General features: G+C 44.5%; 1 protein-coding gene across 2 annotated transcripts in view; it reads right to left on the reverse strand.

Annotated features, from left to right (window-relative positions):
- syde2 (synapse defective 1, Rho GTPase, homolog 2 (C. elegans)) overlaps positions 1–21,212 on the reverse strand; it is a 42,378-nt gene extending 21,166 nt beyond the window's left edge. The window contains exons 1-4 of one of the 2 annotated variants that reach the window (XM_041040011.1): positions 20,923–21,212; positions 10,761–11,062; positions 10,226–10,622; positions 40–1,181 (exon numbers count right to left, since the gene is read on the reverse strand). In XM_041040011.1, the coding sequence (XP_040895945.1) occupies positions 40–1,181; positions 10,226–10,622; positions 10,761–11,062; positions 20,923–21,046 (1,965 nt within the window). In that variant the 5' untranslated portion in view covers positions 21,047–21,212. Of the gene's footprint in view, positions 1–39; positions 1,182–10,225; positions 10,623–10,760; positions 11,063–18,945 lie in introns of both variants that reach the window. The other variant, XM_041040010.1, reaches the window with a different exon arrangement.

Genomic DNA, 21,212 nt, shown 5'->3' on the forward strand with positions numbered 1-21,212 from the left:
TTCTCAAAGTCAAATTCAATGAACCATACAGAGACTCACCTGGCAGCCTCTCTTCTCAATCTCATTGATGCACTTGCTTATAAGCAGTGGCACCATCAGTCCCGTGTTCTCCCTCTCCACCACCCGCCACGCCTCCACACCAAACACCTGGGGCTCCCTGTCTCCATCTGGCCCACCGTCCAGCGAGTTCTGCCATTGCTCCATCAGGCTCAGCTTGACGTAGATCAGCCCACGCGGCTCCAGCTTCACCGCCAGCTGGTGAGAACGCGTCACCCGGAAGAGCGCGGGCAGGACCACCGTGCCATGGCAGCAGACACGGTTGCGTCTTGGCGTGGGCTCCCAGCTGAACACCACCAGCTTCAGGTGCTGGGCGTTCTCCAGTTCAATGTTGAAGGTGTGATCCATATCTAGGAAGGTAGTACGACACGTAAGGAGAGCGGTCCGTGCTTTATTAACTGAGTCCACTTGGATGGCGCAATAGACGTCTCGAGAGTCAATGCGTGGAGGTTTGAGGTCCTCAGCACCGTAGAAGTGCAAACTCATGAGTCCAGAGATGTACTGGCTGCACTTGGGCTGCTCTGTGAAGCTGTAATGGCGGAAAGCATCAATGTCCAGCTCTGTGCCACTGATTTTCGAGCTTCCGCCTCCTTCCATCTCCTTGCCTTTACCTCCTTTCCCCTCTGCAGAGCCGTGTTTGCCAGATTTGGCGACCAGCTCTGGTGAGTCACCATCACTGAGGTAGCCACCTTTACTGGCGGACTTTGAGCTGCCGCTACTTTTCTTCTTGCTGAAGCTGTGCTGTGTGGACACACTGCTGTCCAGGTGGTAGCGCGAGATCACGTTACGGCTCGCCTGCCCACCCCCAGATGCTGCTAATCTAGGAGGGCCTGAAGACTGGGGGCCGGCCTCCGATCCGCTCCTGTTGTTTCGGGGAGAATGGGCTCTCGGCTCCAACTGACTGCTTCCGTTGCCGTTGTTGCTGTTACTGCTACTCGGGGTCCCCTTGACGCTGAGTTTCCGGCTAAGCTCTGGGAGCTTCTTCATCTTCATGGAGATCTTCCTCACAGTACGTGGGGACTTGATCTTGTCTGGGAAGGACCAGTTGATGGAGCTGCTCTTCTTGGTTGGGTTTGGGCTGGAGGGAGGGGAGAAGCTGACAGCATTGGGCAGGTCAGGACAATCTAGAAAGGAAATAACAGAACAAGAGAAAAAAATCTGGTTAAAAGGGGAGTCTGACACATTTTGGATTTTGATTTACCTTGGTTGACACTTGGTGGAATAGTTTTGTTTTTTTTTGTTTTGTTCTTTTTTTTTTACATTTTCAAAATGCAATTTTTGGATTACACACAGGAACAAATGGGTACCACCAGTCACAAGTTCTTAAAGTCACTGTAATCACTGGTTGCACTAGACAATTCACCTTAGTCCTGTGATTACAAGTAACTGTTCAGATGTCCAGTGAAAACAGACAGCAAAGAAAAGACTGAAAAACCAAAGGTAAAGTGTGCATGAGCCATAATTTTCATTCTCTCAGAAAAGCACTACACCTCCGCGGCACATCATCAAGCGATTAGGTTCACATGCAACCCAGTAATCCACTGACAGAGATACATTGAGAAGGCAAAGCTTCATATAAACATTTCAGCACTATATAATCCAGTTACCATCTATAGATGTAAACCTAGACAGTGATTTAGCTAATTGACGGTCTTAAAGAAACAGATAAAAAAAAATTCAATTGTTCACCAAGAAGTTTCCATGAGGCCCCTTTGCTGAAAGTGGGTTTCATTCAATCAAACATTGGGGAAACTGAAGTGGAATGTCATTAGCTGCAGCTCCAGGAAAAACAGTGGTTTATAAGCAGGGAATTGTCCATCTAGACACACCATGTGCTGCAGGGCTGAGCTAGAGTTACTCAGTCATTATTCAAGTTGAAAAATATCCTCTTGGACTGGAGCTTGAAGGCAGCTCTTGCCTAACTAGATGTCTACACCTTGAAATTTCAGTGTCTAGATTTATATGCAGGAGTGACAGCCAATGTTTAGTCTACAGAAGTGAACTGCTGCTTTACGTTTTATCCATGTTTTTAACAGGTTGCTCACCAAATCAAACAAAAGTTTCTAATATTTAATGTAAACCTGTATTCGTTGTTTTTTTGGCCACATGGGGGCAATAGATTGAATACAATACAATAGAATACAAAGTTGTATGACTATGAATATTTGTGAATGTTTGCTTTTGGACACTCCATCCATTAGTATGTGCTAACTGTAACTACCATAATGACTAATTACATAATGAATAATTACTTCTCAGTACCTACAGTAAGAAATTTTGAGCAGACACAAACAAGATTTCACACAGCTACACAGTTTTTAAGAGATGCGTCACTGACCTAGATGTGACCCTTTCAGTCATTTTCTAATTTAAAAAAAAAAAAAAAAAAATCTGGCAAGGGGAGAGAAAGAGAAATTTGTTGACACAGAGCCAGCCCGGATTTGAGTGATCAAAGTGGAATGTGTCACCATTTGGACATCTTGCTATTTGCCCAACGGGAAGCTTGAGCCTCTCTCAAACAGCTATTTTCTACATTCAGTGCTCTTTTAAAAAGATTTCCTCTGTGACTAGCCTGAGTTTTTTTTTTTTTCTTTTACACTTTAGAAGGAATACCTCACTGCATGAGTTAAAGGGAGATTAAGGCTAGGCCACATGACTCAGTGGGAAGAATTTACCTTTCAAAGGTCTTTTGGTGAGTGCTTTTAGACCTGGCCTAGATATCAAACAAGACACCAAGTCCAGGGGCTGTTGAGCTATTTAGACATTAAATGCATTCATGATATGAACCGTATTGAGTTTAGATATATAATTTCAAATAAAAATGCATTCGTTGTGGTTAATTACTTTCTCTGAATAAATCTCTGAAACAAAAGAGTGATTCTGCAAGTGAGAGAGAAAAACACAGGGAGAGAGAGATACAAAGTGGAAAGAAGAGCAAGGGAGACTTGACCCTGCCAACAGCACCAGCTCTATTTTCAGAGAGGACCTGCTGTGCTATTCTGGGATGAGGGTCCGCGAGTGAAAAGAGGGAGGCAGAGGAGATCCAACAGGATGGAGAGAAGGGTAAGATGGGGGACAGGAGCAGGGCAGGGTGTAGCCTGCAGATGGGGGACAAAGGCACCCCTTGTCCAAGCCCTCAGAGGTCTGGGTGGTCGACTGGAAGGCTGGCAAGCCGGCTGGTGAATGTACAAATGAACGCGGCTGTTCTCTCGCATTCCTAACCAAACCATGTTTAGCCTCCTTTCCCTCCTGGCTGAGTAGCTTTCCCTGTCACAGCTTCCTGCCAATAATAGACACAGAGGTGCTCTGAGAAGGGAGAAAATGGGTGGAGGGCAGTAGAAGTGCAAATTTACCAAACAACATCTGGGGAGGGGTCTGGTACACAGAGAGACCTGGTCAGGTCTGAAACAAGGTTTTCAGGAGAGAAATTCCTTGTACATGAAACACGGTTTCACTCAACTTAAGTTCTTATGCAATCTTAATTTCTCCTATTGTGCTGAGTATTAAATTACAGGACTAATGAGCAGGAAATGTAGACACAAGCATGATGTAAATAGCTACAAAACTGTAATGAATCAAAACTACTGTTCACATATGGTTTTGTATTTGTGTAAAGTCATATCCACAAAAATACGTAGCTTTTTACCACTTTAAATTTTAAACTTTGCTGCAAGAAATTGTAGCATAAAGTAAATTTTTCTGAACTAGGTCAGAAAATGTCTGAGCAAAGAACAAGTAAATAAGCACAGGGTATTATCAAGCATTTGTAACCAACTTTATGTACCTTATGCTTTTTGAAGGTGCTGACACACTTCGGTTTGTACTCTCAAAGTAATAAGGTCCAGTACCTAGTCCTAATTGTGACCAAATAGGACTGGGACTAATATTGATCAACATAAGAGAGAATGTTATTAGTGTTGTGATACAGATTTAACCAAACTGCCAGATCCTACTACATGTTGTACCTATAAGAGCCTATCAAAATAACATCCATGAACATCCTGCTGTTGACCTGTGTCTTTGATGATCAACATGAACTGGGGCAACGTCCACTAGGATGTGACAAAGTTAATGACTATTGCATTGTTAATGACCGTGGCTTCACACACACACACACACACACCTACCCACACACACAGCTGTGTCTTCTGTAGCCTTTGGCCTTGTGGCAGCAGCCCAGAGAGTAATAAGACACCTCACTAGCTGAGGTTCAGGGGCGATGGTTTGACACCCAACCCTCCAGGGCCATGTTCTGTGGGTCAGAGGGCAAAAGGTCTGCATTCCTCTGGGTGACACCTGAGCTGAGCAACTGTGTCCACCCCCCAGCACTTTAACACGGACATGCGCTCACTATATTACTATATCACAAAGAGAGAGTGTGTGTAAAAATGCATACATAAAGACAAACAGACACACACGCCCTCCCTGACCCTGTGGCCCTCCTCAGGCACCCGGCCACTGACACCTCTTAACAAAGTTCAGGAATTTATGACGAGGGCTTCTAACAATGCAGGCACCAGACAGGTGCAGGAGGAGGAAGTGTGTGAGTGTGAAGATCTCATTATTATATGTGCCTGATATATTTTTACATCCATCTTGCAGCATGAGCGGTCGACGAGCCAAATCGTCACTACAGCCAATGTCAAGACACTAATAAACGAATAATGTGAGCTGGCCTGGATTAAGCAACGTTACATGTCTGGTTTACAAGAGTTACAATCGGTGTGTTTGTGAAAGAGAGAGCGAGAGCGAGAGAGAGAGAGAGAGAGAGAGAGAGAGAGAGAGAGAGAGAGAGAGAGAGAGAGAGAGAGAGAGAGAGAGAGTGAAGGCTATTGGGCATACTCCGATAAGACTTAGAGGGAGACAATAATCTGCTGTCCCTGATTACCCCTGTAAAACCACTTGTGTTCACTTGAGTGTGTGTGTGTGTCTGTACAAGCATGTCTGCCAAATGTGTGTGTTAAATGTAAAAACAGAAAGGTCCAGGCTGTGCTGACAAACAAGGGCAGTGTAAATAAACGGGTGAATGGCATGCTTGTCCCATAGTTCCTTCACTCTGTGACTGAGTCTCGGCTCTGTGCTGCTTCCTCTCCTTTCGGCTCTAAATCACTGAATGCTGGAAGGCCTTTCAGGGGCCGCGGGAGCCCGGCCGTCTCATTACAATGGTTACAAAACCCCTGCTAATATATCCAAGCATGCAGCCCTTCTCACTAGTACAACATGGCCCCCTGCCAAAGCAGCCCTCATGTGGTCCTAACTTGCCTACAGTCATTCCTGCCCTCCTGTAACTCAACCAGCAGAGTGGCTGCTAATTCTAGACAGCCACCCGGCCTCGCTGCAGTGCCAGGATCCAAGCAACAAGGTACTGATAGGAATGTAATAATGTGTTGACAACTGACCTATTTTTATCTGAAAACCAAAAACATTTTCAGTACTAAATGAGTAACGGAGATAAAATCTTAATTTAATGATTTTATGCTGCAGCTCTGCCAACATTAAATTACTTCCTAATTGCAAGAAATAAAATAAACTACAAATCAACTGCTTATGTCATTGCTTACACTGCTTATGTCAAGTACACTAGTAATCAGATGAAATGCATCAGTATCTGTTTGATTCAACGTCACTGATCGATCACAGGCTGAGGTTAGTTCAATAACCACCAGCTGGACACAACCAAACAGAGTCTGCATCGAGCTGAAGTCTGTATTGGACAGCTGGACGGGTATCGTCAGCTGATGTGGTCGATTGCAGACTATGCTGACTGGTTTCCTGGGAGAAACCTTGCATTCACTGGTTTCAGCTCCTCACATCTGAGGGTTTGCTACTTTTCATCACTGTGAATTTAATATCCTTTGGTTTTGGACAAAACAAAAAACATGAAGACGTCACATTCGTCTCTGGGAAGAAACTAATCAACAGATTAATCAGGAAGAAAACCATTCGTAGCAGCCCTAGGTAATGGTGCTTAAGGGCTATGAACCCCCATGGTAAACCTCTAATCAAACACATGGTCCGGATCTAAAGTTCTACCAACTAAAGTACAGATACTGTTGTAAGTCACAACCTCTAATTCACGTATGACCTGTTATAGGGAGAAAGGATCCTGCATTAGTGCACACAGATAAAATTACCCTTTGAAACAGTTTTCTACAGCTGCTCTGGTGATGAAATGAAGAACAGACCAGAAAGAAGGAGCTATGAGAAAACTATGTGACCCAAACTTCACATCTAGCGCCAAGCAAAGGAATCTACTCTGGTTTTGAAGTGCTGCTCTCACAATGTTGCTGCTCTGAGTTGTTGACTTCCTCCAGACCAAACCATGCAATCGTCAGCCGAGATTAGATTCCAGGTTTGAACTCAGAGGCTTGAACTCTCATGTAACTTTAGCAGCCGGGGCCAACTCTCAAATGCGGCAGCCAGCGTGACCAAAACAACCCCCAGAAATAGCTCTGATCCCATTCTGAGTGCTGGCCAAGTCAGATTCCCCAAACAGGCGTTAAAGGGAACAAGAGATTGGGAACACACCACACTCACCACCCCCAAAGTCCATCAGTCATTATTCTCCATACAAATAGAGCATTCAGATGGACAAAAAGTCAGTCAATAGGCAGCACATGAGGAGTCTGGAGTGTATCCGGTGAGGGAAAAATAACCAGCCAGCCGAACAGAGGGAAACTATAGTCGCACAGACTCATCTACATCTGCACTGCTCCATTAATTCAGCAGATGCTCTTATTCGTGCTCAATCAACGAAAGGCCTGTCCAATTTTTAGTCTTGCAGATAAAGTGGAGTCTGTATGAGCTCGCATTCATGAAGGATCAGAAGACAGAAAAGATGGGACGAAAATAGTGGAGTTCAAAAAACAAGAAGTGGCTGCACTTCTTGTTTTTTGTGAAGCCTTTGTCAAAGCTTAGATCAAAGGAATTCACAAAAATGTGGTGAGGCAACCCACCGTGTGGTATCCGAAACACACGTGCAGTAGATGCGGTGTTTCGTGAGGTTTAGTTCAGTGCAACGTTTCTGAACACACTAGGTGATCAGTGTGTAACACTGTTTCAGTCTAGACTCTCCACTCTGCATTACATCACAGCAACAAGGTAACTTGTGATATTAAAGAATAATGAACGAAAAATGAGAAGTTTACCGTGAAGGACTACAAAGCTCAGTTTCAAGGGTCTGCTAATGGATTTCATGCTTATCTGAAATGACCGTAAATCCATGGGTGATGGGAAGTTGAGAAAAATTGGGATATAAAAGTCTAAAACACCACTGTATGGTTTCCAAAGCGGTTAGCTTTAATGTCAAGTATATGTGATTTGTAGTGCATTGGGTAAAATATGCTGAAATTCTCTTTGGCTTTAAAAAAAAACTGATCTGTTTCCCTCCATGAGTCAGTAAACCCGACCACTGCAGATACTTTATGCTAATTTAGTGCTATAAAACAGAATAATGTGCTTATTTCACTATTAAAGCACTCAGCAAACCGACTTACAGTCAGTGAGCGAACAGCTCATCAACCATCTGGTATTTATGAGCTGAAACAAGGCTATAAAAGTCCAGTTTATCTGACAAATCAGAGGAAAACAAACAGAAAGTCTAATAGAAATGTTGTTTTAGTAATTATCCATGTCCCCAAACAGGCCTAGTTTGACCCTGCAGTGGATGGATAGGACACTGACTGCAGAGTGGAGTGAATGCCCACAGCGAGCTGTTGTCCTTTTCACTCCTGCCCACCATCCCCCATCACTCCCAGCCAGTTAAGAGTGGAGGAGGAGTGCAGTGTCATTCTGCAGCCAATACAAACTGTGTTAACAGCAACCACAGTGCACACAGACACACACAGCAATGTCTAGAGTCTGAGAAGGTTTCTGACTAAAGATGAAGAAAGCCGGTGAAGTGATATTTTACCTGCCTACAATTTCTTTTGATTTAAAACCAAAGTGCCCACTGCATGCACAACACACACACACACACACACACACACACACACACACACACACACACACACACACACACACACAAACATACACACACAAACAGCTGGTAATGAGTGTTTCCTCTCTGATGACACGTAGCCGGGGCTTGTTGCTCTTTTTTGTTGCAGTGAAGTGTGGGATGGCGTCGCCAAACCCACAGGAATCAATTGCAAAGTCAACAGGCTGCAGAGAGGGAGGCAGTTCCGGAGCGGGAGGGAAAAGAAAAAAAAAAACAACAACACCACTACTCCCACTTTCACAGCTTCCAGTCAGAGCACCAGTAAACCCACACTATCACAGACCTGCTACTGAACACTCCTGTCAAACAGAATCTTATTACAGGATGTAAATGAGGCACAGGTCTTGGAATGGTAGCAAGCTGATGGAAAACAAATGAGTTTTGAGAAAGGTAGGACAGCTCAGTGAACATTAAATAAGCCTTTGTGTTCACAGGAGCTGAGAACAAGATTTCTTCTCTGTTAAAACTGCTGAATGAGTCACTCTAGCCTCCAATTTTGTCCACTCATCTGCTTACCCAGCATGAAAAGACCCTAATGACACCAGCAAATTTCATCTAGACTGTAAAACAGGTCTGAAACTGTGCAGGCAGAAATAGCCTAAATTTAATTAGCCCTGTGTGCCATGATTAGTGACTTTCCTGGGCCAGTACACTGAGACTCATTCGGGACTGGTTTAATCCTAATCCTACAAGGAAAGTCTCTTGGGACGGAGAGTTTTGCTGAGCCACACGTGATGTCAGCGAGAGCCAGGAGTTTGAAGCCAGTCAATGAGGATCAAGGAGTTTATCAGCCGCCAATCAAACCTGTGTCCTTGTCAAGGGCAGATTTGTTTTGGGAGATAATGCGTCATCTTGAGAAGTTAAGACTTTCCACTCCACAAGATAAACAGTTTCTTTGTATGACCTGATCACTTATTTAAAACAATATAGAAAAGCATATTCTTTCATTTTTAACAGCATCTCTCAGTGACTCCTGCTCTCAACTTTTAAACCTTTCAGTATTTTAGGGGGAAAAGTTATTTCTTCATCCCTGCAGTAAATGTGCTGCTGTGAAGCCTAAAGCTCACGTATTAGATTTCACTAAGCATACCCAAACTATTCAGCCCCGCTTTGTGCTCCTACTACTACAAATGGCTGTTGCGTGCCACAGAAGTGTTGTCAAAAGTTGTAATTATAGGCTCAGCTCAAGATGTGCCGCTTGGTTCAAACTACTATGTTGCCACATCAGAGAGAACAAAAAGTCGGAAGTTAGGAAAGACAGACCGAGCTTATTAAGAGACAGGGAGCAGTGTGCTGGCTGTCATCGTTATGCCGTCGCTGTAGACCAGGGTTGTCAACTATTGCCACGCACACACATAAATAAAAAAAATACAGAGCGAGCACCGCGATTCATTCACAGCAATGTTGATTAAACCCATGAATCTGTTTGGTTTTTTTGTGTCTGCACATTCCATAAGCGCAGTTTTAATGAGCTGGCTTCCAAGGTGAGAGGACATTTATTCAACTGAAGACTAAAAAACATTAAGAACCACCAATTTACAAGGTTCACAGCTCTCTGTGTGAGCTGCAGTCACACGTAAAAGGATATTCTTTCCTCTCAGGAATGCCAGGTCTGAATTCCTCCTGACTAATGTCTGTCTGAGTTTAACTAATGAGGGACACTGATATGGAGTGATATGATTAGACAGCTACGGCTCCTGTCTGCACTGATCAAACAGAAGAGAATGAGAAAAAAACTGAGCTAGTATGGCTATTGTATATTTATTATGGATTTCAAGAGGAATTTTGAATTTCAAACACAGCAAAACTCTATTTCTGGTCTTATTTCATCTTAAACTTCACTCTTACATACTTATATATACTTATATATATATTTGTGTGTAGAGCTATAGTAAGCCGGGACTTACTCGCAGCTAAATAATTCAGCTTAACCTTTGATTGGAAATATTTTCAGCACTAGCTGTAATTAGTGCTCAAGGTGTGCGCAACCGCAAAAATCTGCCGAGAGTGACTGGCTGAGAGACAAAACGACAAACAATAATTGGCCCTCGAGCATCGGCCCAAATAAAAGTGATGGAAAGAGTGAATGAAGAGGTCAACAAAAAGCAGGAAGAGCAGGAAAGTAAGAATGAGAGAAGGTGTGGGTGGCTTTCATTTTTTTCTCCTCACCTGTGGCTCTGCTTGTGGAAGGCCCCCCCTCCTCCTGAGGTTTGCACGCGAGCATCTGTCTGTGCAGATGTAGTGCCTCTGTGGAATGTACAGCATTCCCCTGACTCCCATCTCCTGAACCGCCACCGAGGCCTTCACCGAACGCCTCCGGCCCAACGCCACCGCTGCCCTCCGATATCCTGCCACCATGACCCACATCTCCTCCCCTGCTGGGCCTCCTCCCGGGCTCTGTTCGAGGGGGGACCAGCAGCCGAACAGAGGGCCGGTGAGACATCTCCGGTTCATCGTCCTCAGGGATTGGGTTGTACCAGATCTCTCCTTCATCGTCTGCGTCGTTCTCCTCGGCTGGGTCCACGCTCCGACGGTGAGCAGACACCTTGGCCTGACCAACACTGACCTACATCAAGAAGGAGCCAAAGTTTCCTGTTAAACTTTGAGATAAAGCATGTTGCCAACCTGAAACACAACAACAACAACCATGCTGTGTTACCTACATAAATCTTATCCTTGTAAACAGAGAGATCTTGAAGCTAACCTGAGGCAGCTGTAGGCGGACCGGCCGCGGTGGGGCTCCCCCTAAGGGTCTCAGGTGGTCTGGGGAGGGACAGGGAGGAGGAGGAGGTTGATGGGAGCCCTGACCGCCCTCCTCCTCAGCTCCCAGCATTCCCTGTGGCTCATCCTTGGCGCAGTGATTCTTCCCAAGGGAGCTCTGCTGCAGCCAGTTGCGCTTCTTGGAGACGGTGATGGTGGTGAGCGGCTGCCTCCATGCTGAAGGCTCAGTGGCTCTGCCCACCTCATGGACGTTAGCACAGGGGGTTTGGACATTCTCAATGAAAGCTGAGGGAGTGATGGAGAGAAAGAAGAATGTGAGTTTAACAACTTCTTGCCAGGAGACACTTAAAAACATTCTTTGATTGGCATTAAAAAGCCATAATCATTATCACGATCATCATCATTTAAGTAATTACTGAATGGAATTCAATTATAGACTCTGATGTTTAATCTCAAACTATTCTGTCCCGTCACAGTGAAGAAACCATCTGTATCAAGAAACCACAGGTGTTGAAATACCGAATGTTATTAAGCTTTTTAGAGTTTTCCTCTCTCATTCATTTCTCCTCGAATTAAAGTCCCCAAAAAAGAGTAACGTCTCCGCTTTGTCTCATCTGATTGTGGCATATTTCTGGACAGAACATTGTGAACTGTTTTTTTTTATGGCCAAAGACAAACTTTCAATCATCCCACCACAGGCCCCCAGAGAACCTCCCCACTTTTCTCCACAGCGACGTCCAATTTCAGGAGTGTCAGCTTCAGGAATATGTGGGCTATGAATTCAAAAGAGATCACAGCGAGACGGAGGGACTGAGCGCACATATTGTCCATCGCAGCAGCTTGGAAAGAAGAGCAAGAAACCGCTGGCATTACAGCTGTGAAAATAGAGCAGGAGAGGGGAGGGTGTGTGTGCAAAGGGGTTGAAGATAAGTACAGCCGGTGGCGACGTGTGCACAGTGAAAAAGGACAAATAATAGAGATGGTGACATGGCATACATCACTTAATGTCCCAAACAAAAGAGTGCCTGCATAGCTTCAGGCGTGTCAATGCGTTTGTTGATGCTTTTTATTCTGGTAAGAATAAGAATTTTGTTTTTCACTAGAAATCAAACAGGACCTCTGCAAATCATCTGACGTGCTTTTGTTTTTACAAGAGTTGATGAGCAGATGCAGGCAGGGAAAAACAACCTCAGTGCGTGTGTGTGTGACAACGAGAGATTGAGGTGCTGAGGGCAGGGTCTTGCTCTAACATGTACAGCAGACTTGTGTAAAAGACTGTTTTGATCCTCAGCAGCTCCCAGACGAGTCCCTCCACATGCTATAATGACAACTTCTCCTTTCCTCAAGGAAATATATTTTCATGCGCGCCAGGCTACATCCACTAAATTATAGAGTTAGGAATAAAATATTCCTAACACTTTACGAAACAGAAATTTAACAAAGGGCATCCAGCAATGCGCATGTGTGACCGTGCCATTAAAAAGTGTGAATGAGTCAGAATGAACCACAACAGGGTTTTTCTTGTATGGTTAATCCAGAACAGTCCCAAGGGAATAGAGCAGAGGTACATTAAAAAAAAAAAAAAAAAATCACATGGTTTCAAATTACATAACGTCTACTCAGTAGATTGAGACTAAGGTGCTTTTTTGCTTGGTTGCTTTTATTGACAAAAGCCTGAAAGCGGCAGAGAGAGAGAGAGAGAGAGAGAGAGAGAGAGAGAGAGAGAGAGAGAGAGAGAGAGAGAGAGAGAGAGAGAGAGAGAGAGCAGAGGGCTTCACTGGGATTTACTTTGTCCTGGAAGCCAAGCAGCCTCTCTCAGCTTTCCTGTGATCTATAAGGCAACTTTATAAAGCAACTGTTGACTCGCAATAATTGCTGCCCCAAAATCCCATAAACACCAACTATGTAACTCCTCTCACCACAACAAAACAAGTCTTGAACTTTATTCCTCTACTTGCTGCTTGAGTTTTTTTCCACTAGAGAAATATGGCAAGTATGATATAGAGTGGGATGAAACATTCTGTTTGGGATGCCATTCCTCTGCGTTCCAGCTGATTATATAAGATGCTGCTGAGTATATAAAACAGCTTTCAGTGACTAGAACACAGGCCACTTTTAAGGCATTGCTAATCTCCACACTGAAAAAATACCAGCCTGAGGGGGAATAAACCCCCCCACAACCAATCACAGCCTCTGTATCATCTGTTTCATTTCGATTCAAACAGACCACCACACCGCCACGAAATAAAGCACATCTTCCCATATTTCATCCTTTCTTTACTTTACTGTTTAATTTACAGAAAGTTTCCAGCAAAAAACATGTTTGTATGACCTGAGCCAGCATCGTGTTTGCATTAGTCCGGATTAAGGGTTGATGTTGCGTTTGAGGACCTGGAGCTGAGCAGATTTAACATGTGCCGTCTCCTGAGCCAAGGAGAAAAGTATGTTCTGGCTCTATACTGAGTCTCATGAGTTAATATGTAGGCACAAGCTGGCAGGCTATAATAATCTGCCATGGTTTGTTTTCAGATGTTCTATCCTGGCAACTCCTACAAGCAGTGCTTCTACTTCTGCTTGAAACTACTAAAATGTACAATAATAATATATATATTTTTTCCCTAGATTAGTTCTAAGACCTATTAGGACATGTCCAACACTACAGGCTCTTTAGGACTTAATCGATAGTTAGCAAGGGCAACTGTCTTTTCAGCAGAGGAACTCAGCTTTCACCAAAATGATCCTTCTAAACAGTTTCAACAAAAACTGAAAAATATAACCTCCATGAAGGGAAGATTTATTGCAGGACTGTAGTAGTTTTAGAGCTAAGTGTATCTAATAAACTGGCCAGTCAGTGTACATCGAATGGGGAAAACTAAAATTAAAAAGATGTTAAATTTAAAGATACATAGGCACAACCAACCAACACAAACCCCAAACTGCAGATTCAACGCTCAGTCTGGTAACGTGCGACTAAACAGAGGTGAGATGCTTGTGCATGGAGTTGTTGTCAGCATGCCATCTTTTTTTTTTAAAGGGGTCTTTCATAACTGGAAGAGAAAGCGTGTTCTGACATGCACAGCATTCCAGACCACAGCTCCAGATTTACAGCCTCGTCTGTGTCACACTCCTCTACAGGAGAAACACCTTCCCAGAGTGAGGGCAGGCCACTGGTCTGACTTAATAAGTGAGATTTTAGCCTCTTTCACAGCTGTCAAATATCAAACCAGCTCAACATTCTGCTCTCAGCATCTTCTGTCAGCATGTCAATATTTCTCCCCTTAAATAGTTTTGACGGGAAAGACAGTTTCTGTACAGCAGAACATTCAGCCTGATGAAAAATACAATGGTATCTCTGGATTTGTTCTTCCGAAAAAGAAAAAAAAACAACAACATATACTTACCGCAGGGTTTTTTACAAGATAATCCACGGTGTTAAGTGAAATTTTCTATCTATCTATCTATCTATAGATATATAGATATAGATGTAGATATAGAAGACCTCACACCGGGCCTTAATAAACTGTGTTCTGCAATTTCCACCATTTTCTTTCATTTTTAAGCTCAAACAATGAATTGATTAATCAAGCACATAAGATGTAGATTAACTGATGATGAAAATAATAATTAATAATAATAATTAATAAGCTGATTCTTGTATTAGTTAAAATTTTCATTTATGCGTCAAATAGTCATATATTAAAATTTCATAACAGAGTCGACAAAGCCTATGTCGTCATGGTATGAAGATGATGTGTTTAGTGCATGGAAAATCCACACCCCTGACCTGAAAGTAACAGATGGTCAGAGCACATACTACAAGGGTGCATGACTGTGTGAGAAAATAAAGAGAATATGGCAGAGAGGGAGAGGTGGATGGGGAGGAGCGATATGGGTTTGTCTGAGGTGCTGAAAGGAATGAAAACTTATAAAGAAAAAATCTTATTTCCTGGATGTGCTGGTATGAACCTGCGCCATGTGAGCCTGACAGTAAACCCAATTATATTCATGTCTAAATCTTCTGAGTGACTGAATCTTTTTCTCCTCTAAGACAAAACACTTGATCCACTTTCCCATAGGCTTTTCTTTTATTTCCTGAATTCCTTTTCCCTCATAGAGCCTCCTCTTTTGATAAGTGCAAAACACACACCAGCTCGTTTTCTCCTCCGTACAGACAACACTTTGTTGTGTATACAGAGCCCCCCCATCACCACCACCACCACCACCAGAGGGAATCTTTTGCTGTGTGCCATACATTCCTGTTGACACTCATTCATATGTTAATTAGGATTCTCAATGTAGATTTTTCTTTTTACACCAGCACAGAGCTGAGATCGTCCAGGGTTGAATCACATGTCAACACATGCATCCCACTGAGGCGTCATGGCAGCGCAGCCTACTAATGCTAATGTCACTTCCTCCTCTGTATGTTGGCTTGAAAACCAAATTTGTCCCTTCTTTCTCACTCCTCTGTCCTGTCTCAATGTGTCTGTTTACAAAAAAAAAATGATAAAAACACTTCAGGGGAGGTACTATACAATCTAAAAAAGGCACATGGACTCACACTGTGACCCATTTCGGTCTAAAATACTGGTAAAAGTAAGACAAGTCACTGAAAGGCCCTTCAACAAAGCCTTGTAGCTCCTGACAAATGCTAGCAACTAATACATACAATCCAGTTAGTTTTACTGGTAATCAGTCATTTAAACGTACCAAACAAGTTGATAGTTTTTGGCCCACACTTTTTAGCACACATCACCATGTGAGTGATCCAGCTCATAAACCTGGTATGAACCCTGATGCCTCAAGTTTCTCCTCCATCACCTGATCTGTCTTTAGAGCTTCCATCCTCCATAAATCTGTCCAAGTACCAGACACACCAGACCAGACAAATTATTGTACTTGTATTGTATTGTACCATCAGCCATGTGTGTTTATGTGAGGAAAAAAAAAACACAGCAGCTCAGTAACAAGGATTTTGGCACAGTGCAGAGACCAAACACCACACCGTTCTGACATGACTTGACAGCAGTCGAGGAGGATTGTGTTACACCTGCACTCTCAACTCATAGCTACTCTGAATCCACTGAGCAAGCAGGAGTTAATGTAATCAAAATGTTGAGCAATACACTGTAAACCAAAACCAGTGCATGGCTTTACTTCACACTTGATGTGTGTTGTTTTTTTTAAGGAATTACTGGACATTTTGGGAAATATGCTGACTCACTTCCTTTCAGAGAGTTAGATGAGAAGAGCTTAGCATAAAGTCTAGAAAAAAGGAGGAGGGAGCCTGGCCCTGTCCAATGGTAACAAAATCTACTAACCAACAGCTTTAAAGCTCACTATTTAATAAGTTATATCACATTTGTTTTATTCATACAAAAATGTAAGAATAAAACTGAGAAGTTGTGGTTTCATGGGGGTTTGTGTGCTACTTCTTGTCCAGGACCAGGTGCCAGGCAACCAGAGCACACTCCTGGCTGCAGCTTCATATTTAACAGCCATATATAAGACTGGTATTGATCTTTGATCTTCTCGTCTAACTCTCTGCCAGGAAACAAATACACATATTTCGCAAAATGACTGTTCTTTTAGATGCTGTTTGCCAAGAAGCAAAAAGTCATTTCAGTTTTTTTTTTTTTTTTTTTTTAACCCAGTGATCTTCTTTTCTGAAGTGGTCAGTATTTCCAGCCATGAAGACTGAGGATAATTGTTCAGTATGAACCTATACTGAGTTCTGACTTCTGCCTCCAGGAAGAAGCTTGTAGTGTGTATAGCTCAGTCTCAAGGTTTGACTGACACACCACTCCTGAGATCAGGTCTGGCCAAAACATGACGCCTGGATACTGCCTGCCTGCCGGCACGCCAGTGCTCTGCCGCAGCACAACACAACAAAACTATAAATCCTCCAGCTGCAAATACAAACATGCATGTACACAACAGAGATGTGAATATGAATGCTCATGTGCACAATATCTCTCGCCCACACATAGACTCACATATAAGAAGTGACATGCTCAGCTGTGGGTGATAATCAACATGATTTTTTTACACAGTAATTAAAGGACAAGTCGGAACACAAGTAAATTAGCTTCTGTCTAATTAAGCCAATATTTTGTCCTGTGACTTCATAGTCAGGTTTAATTTCCAAGAAACACTCCAGGGGAAGAGCAGGCCTATTTTTAGAAAGTCAGAAATATGTAAATATTTAAATAAATTAAGAGTAGACCCATAAACTCAATGAAGAGTTTCAAGCCAAGACAAGCAATTCAATGCAGCTTCTGAGAACTTTTGGTATTTTTTTTTTTGGCTCTTTGTGAGACGCTGAGAGGCCCACAGGGGCAAAATAAGCCCAGGGCTGACCTTAATAAATACTTAATCGCCCTTCATTTTGTTCATTCGTGGCGAAGAATTAAGTGACACAACGCAAACAAGTTAAACAACAGGAATGGCATCCTAAATATTCGATCCAAAGTCTCTTTAAAATGCAGGTTACCATGGAGCTGTCCAGAGCAAACGACTGGGGAGGAAGGCGACATGACAGCCCCCCCTGAGCCCCCCCCACCCCAGCCCGCCTACACTCCAACACACAAAACACACACACCACTACCACAGAGAATAACTGCAGTGGCTTGTCTCCTGCTTTGGATTCCTCTGGCCACAGCTGTGGAAAAGTTCAGTGGGGACAGGGAGAGGGGAAAGCTGAGCAAAATGGGGAAAAAATGAGAATTGGGAAGGGGGGTGGTGGACCTTGGATACTAATATCAAGAAGAATCCTGTCTTTACTTTCACCAAAATTCAGCAGAGGAAAGCTATGCTGAGCCAACAGCGGCTGGAAGTCAAACACAGAGGCCTTCCGCTCAGCAGCCTGAGAGATCACACTCTATTTCTAGCAGCACGCAAACTGACAGTCAACAACAGCCTGCGCACATGGCAGGTCATCTATTTACTCTGGAAAACACAGTCAGAACAACACACACACTCACAGACATGCATGCTGGCACTCATAAACATCCAAACGCATACAAAACTATTACAGAGGGCAGGAAAACGAGTGGCAGAACAAAAAGAGATGATGATAATGTTTTTGAGCCGTACAAAGCGAGCCCATGTCCACATCCTCTAAAACAAATGTCAATACAAAGTTTTCCACACAGACAGTTTCCGAATCCTATGATTAAACTGGCCAACTGCCTCGATCGCAGTCACTTCAGGTCAGCAAGGATGAAAAGAGCAATTCGTTCTGTAAGACTGTGCTGTATGCTAAACCCAATGAAATGGCAACTAAATAAATATGAATGTGCGACCAGTGTGATGGTGCCAAGCATTATTTCCTGCAAATGCAATTAAAAGTGGGTAAACAGACCTTGTGGCAAGATCATTTTTTTCAAGTACAGCATCTGAAGTCAAGGATGAACAGTCAGTGCTGACTTAAACTTAGAGTTTAAGTTTACTTAAAGTGCTGAGAAACATGGAAATTTGAACAGCTACAATTTCATGACAAACTGGGCAAACTCCATCTGCTGAAAAGGACTTGGTGTTATGATTGAAAGCTCCAGAACAGATACGAAACGGTCATTGTGGTGAGATTGTTTTATAGCCACTGAGTAAAAGTAGTTTAGGCTGCTTTTCATCCCACTTAATCCCTGATTGTCTCGCATTAAAGCTGAACAGATAACACTTAAATGGTTTCATGATACAGATGTTTTCACATTTTCACGACTCATCATCATCATCATCATCAATCATTTGGCTTTTTGAACATAATCAAATATTATATACACACAGACACAAACCCCACCACCAACACCACGGGATACACCACCGCAACTAGCAGAGGAGAGTGAGTTAGTTGTTACTGAACTACACTGTGAGTGATCCAACCTACAATCTGATGTGCTATTAATTCAGTGTTAAAATGCACCTAAATTAGTGTGAAGGAGAGAACCCGCCACCGGTTAGAGAGTCTTAAAAGGAAAGCAAAGAGATCTGAGGTGTCTCGTCCCTTTGCTTTGCATCCAGAAGAGGAGAAGTGCAGGGTGGACCACCACCAGACGGAGCTTACTATGAGTGGAGGAGGATGACAATAATCAAGACGGGAGGAAGGAGGATGACAGGTCTCTGATTTTAGAGGATCCACAGGAGTTGGGGCCACTCCGTAGCCTTCCTACCTGGCTGCTGCTGCTGCTGCAGTGACTTGACCGTAGGAGATTTTGCCTTGGCAGATTTAACCCCTCGGCTGGATGTCTGGACCCCCGGTTTAGACCCTCCGATGTTAGCCTGAGGGCAGGACCGATCCTGGCTTTGGCCTCCACCACGGGGCAAAGATGAGCCCTCTATACGCTGTTTCATCTCTGAAGACAGCAAGCGGCCCTTGTGCATCCACTCTTGCATCTTGTTGACAGTGACACCGTGGCCCTTGTTGACAGAGTTGGTCCCCGGCGCTCGAACTCTGATCAACTCCTGCTTGTTGTCATGACCCTGATGTATTGATGCCTCAGCATTGCTGTCTGAAGAACCTGTGAGGCTGTTGACGGAGCCGCTGCTCTCATTGAGCTGTCCGCCACGGTCCTCCTCACCACCAGCATCTTGTAGCAGCTCATCACTGCTGATGGCGTTGTGGTCTGACAGCTCATCCTTTCCTCTGACTTTAGCTCCTTCAGCTTCTTTTGTGTCTGCAGGCTCTTTATCATTACAGATTTTTGGATTCTGTGTTCCAGGGACCTGAATACAGCCTGAGAGTCCACCTGGAGAGCTGATAGCTCCGTCACTAGCAGAGCGCAGTAATGTGGGTCTTATCTTGGTCAAAGATAGGTTCACCATACTCTTACTGTTCAGCCTGCTTTTGAGACCTGACTCAAAATTCCCACTGAGGCAGAGCAGGAGTGAGTCAGTGTCAGACACCTGCTGAGGGCTGTGGTCTCCTCCTGAGGACCAGGAGTCACTGTCTATGTTTCTGGCAGACAACCGCGAGCACAGACTGTCTCTGGAGTGGCTACTACAGGAGGAGGTGGCCTGCTGCTCAGTTAAACCACCACTAATCTGCTGGACATCCAGGTTTATATCATTCATAGCATTGATGAGAAGGTAATAAGCTTCTTTCAGCTGGGTCCTAAGCCTGTTTGTTTCCTGAGCACTGTTACAGTCATCGAGCTGTCCTTTGTCCTGACTGGACTGTGGCAGCTCTGCAGCCTCTGCTCTGTCACCATCACTTTTTACTCTGACAGTTTCATAAAAAGGCAGAATTTCATTATCATAATAATCCTCGTCTTCGCTGTCTAAAGGGTAACTAAGCGCGCTCTCTGTGGCGCACAGGGATGCCATGTTAACATCGCATATCTCCAACTCAGTAGGGAAAAACGTCGGGCTCTGCAGACCGCCTGCAGTCCCTCTGATGTCCCCTGCATACTCCGGCTCATAGCTCTCAATATTTCTGATTAAAATGTTTTCTTCCGTGTTTCTGGGCCTACAGTTCAGATACACACGTGTCGTGCAATTTGGTGAGTTTGTCTCCAGAGTTGGGTTGTTGTCAAAACTCCGGTCGGTGTTGTGTTCGTGTACAGCCACTACAGTCCCTGCCATGTGCCGGGACTGTCCTCTGTCTCTGGGCTCTGTCCCCTCACGATCAGCAGCAGTTACCCGGACCTCTGGCAGTTTACCGCACCCGGTATGCGCCTCTACCCGTGCTCGGTACAAAACGTGATTTGAATTGTCCCCAAACCCGATTGAATCCCCGACGCTGCACTGCCGCGGGACCGAGACGAAGTGTTTTCTGTGGACATGCGGTTCTCCGAGCGGGACCCCCGCCGGTAACGTGATTTTCTCCGCGGATCTGGGCCCTTGGTGGTTCCTATCCCCCTCACTTAACACACGTCCCCCAAACTGCACGTCTCTTTGAAGTGAGACCCCCAGGAGCTCCTCATTAACCCGAACCCTACCCCCGCTGTTCCGCTGCTGGGGACGTGCGTCGGCCAGCTCTGCTGCGCGGCTCTCCCGGACTATCATAACCCCCCCTGTTTGCACCATCGCCCCGTCAACACAATTCTCGTATGTACTCATTCTCTCTGTCGTGCAATCCAGCCCTGTGAGCAACGCTACCGGGCGAGTCTCGTCGGAGTCTCGCTGCGCCTGCAAAACTTTTTCTTTACCTTCTCGGCCCCCATTCGCCGCAGCTGCAGCAGCAGAGCCGTATCCACCGCCGACCGTCGCTCCTTTCTTGGATTTCTTCCCCCGGAGTTTCGCTAATAAAGTCCTCCGCAGAGGATCAGCCATTCCTTTCCTTTGCCCCCAGTTAATTCCTCCCGGTTTCTTTCAGCACGCTGGCTCCAGAAGGAAAGGACCGAGTGGGTTGTCCTCGCTCGCCGCGGTCAAAGCTCGCCGGGCGGACGGGCTCCTCTCCATTCTCCGCTGTCACCTCCGCTCTGTCGCCTCACTCACT

Source organism: Toxotes jaculatrix, chromosome 6 (genome assembly GCF_017976425.1).
Source record: "Toxotes jaculatrix isolate fToxJac2 chromosome 6, fToxJac2.pri, whole genome shotgun sequence".
NCBI lineage: Eukaryota > Metazoa > Chordata > Actinopteri > Toxotidae > Toxotes > Toxotes jaculatrix.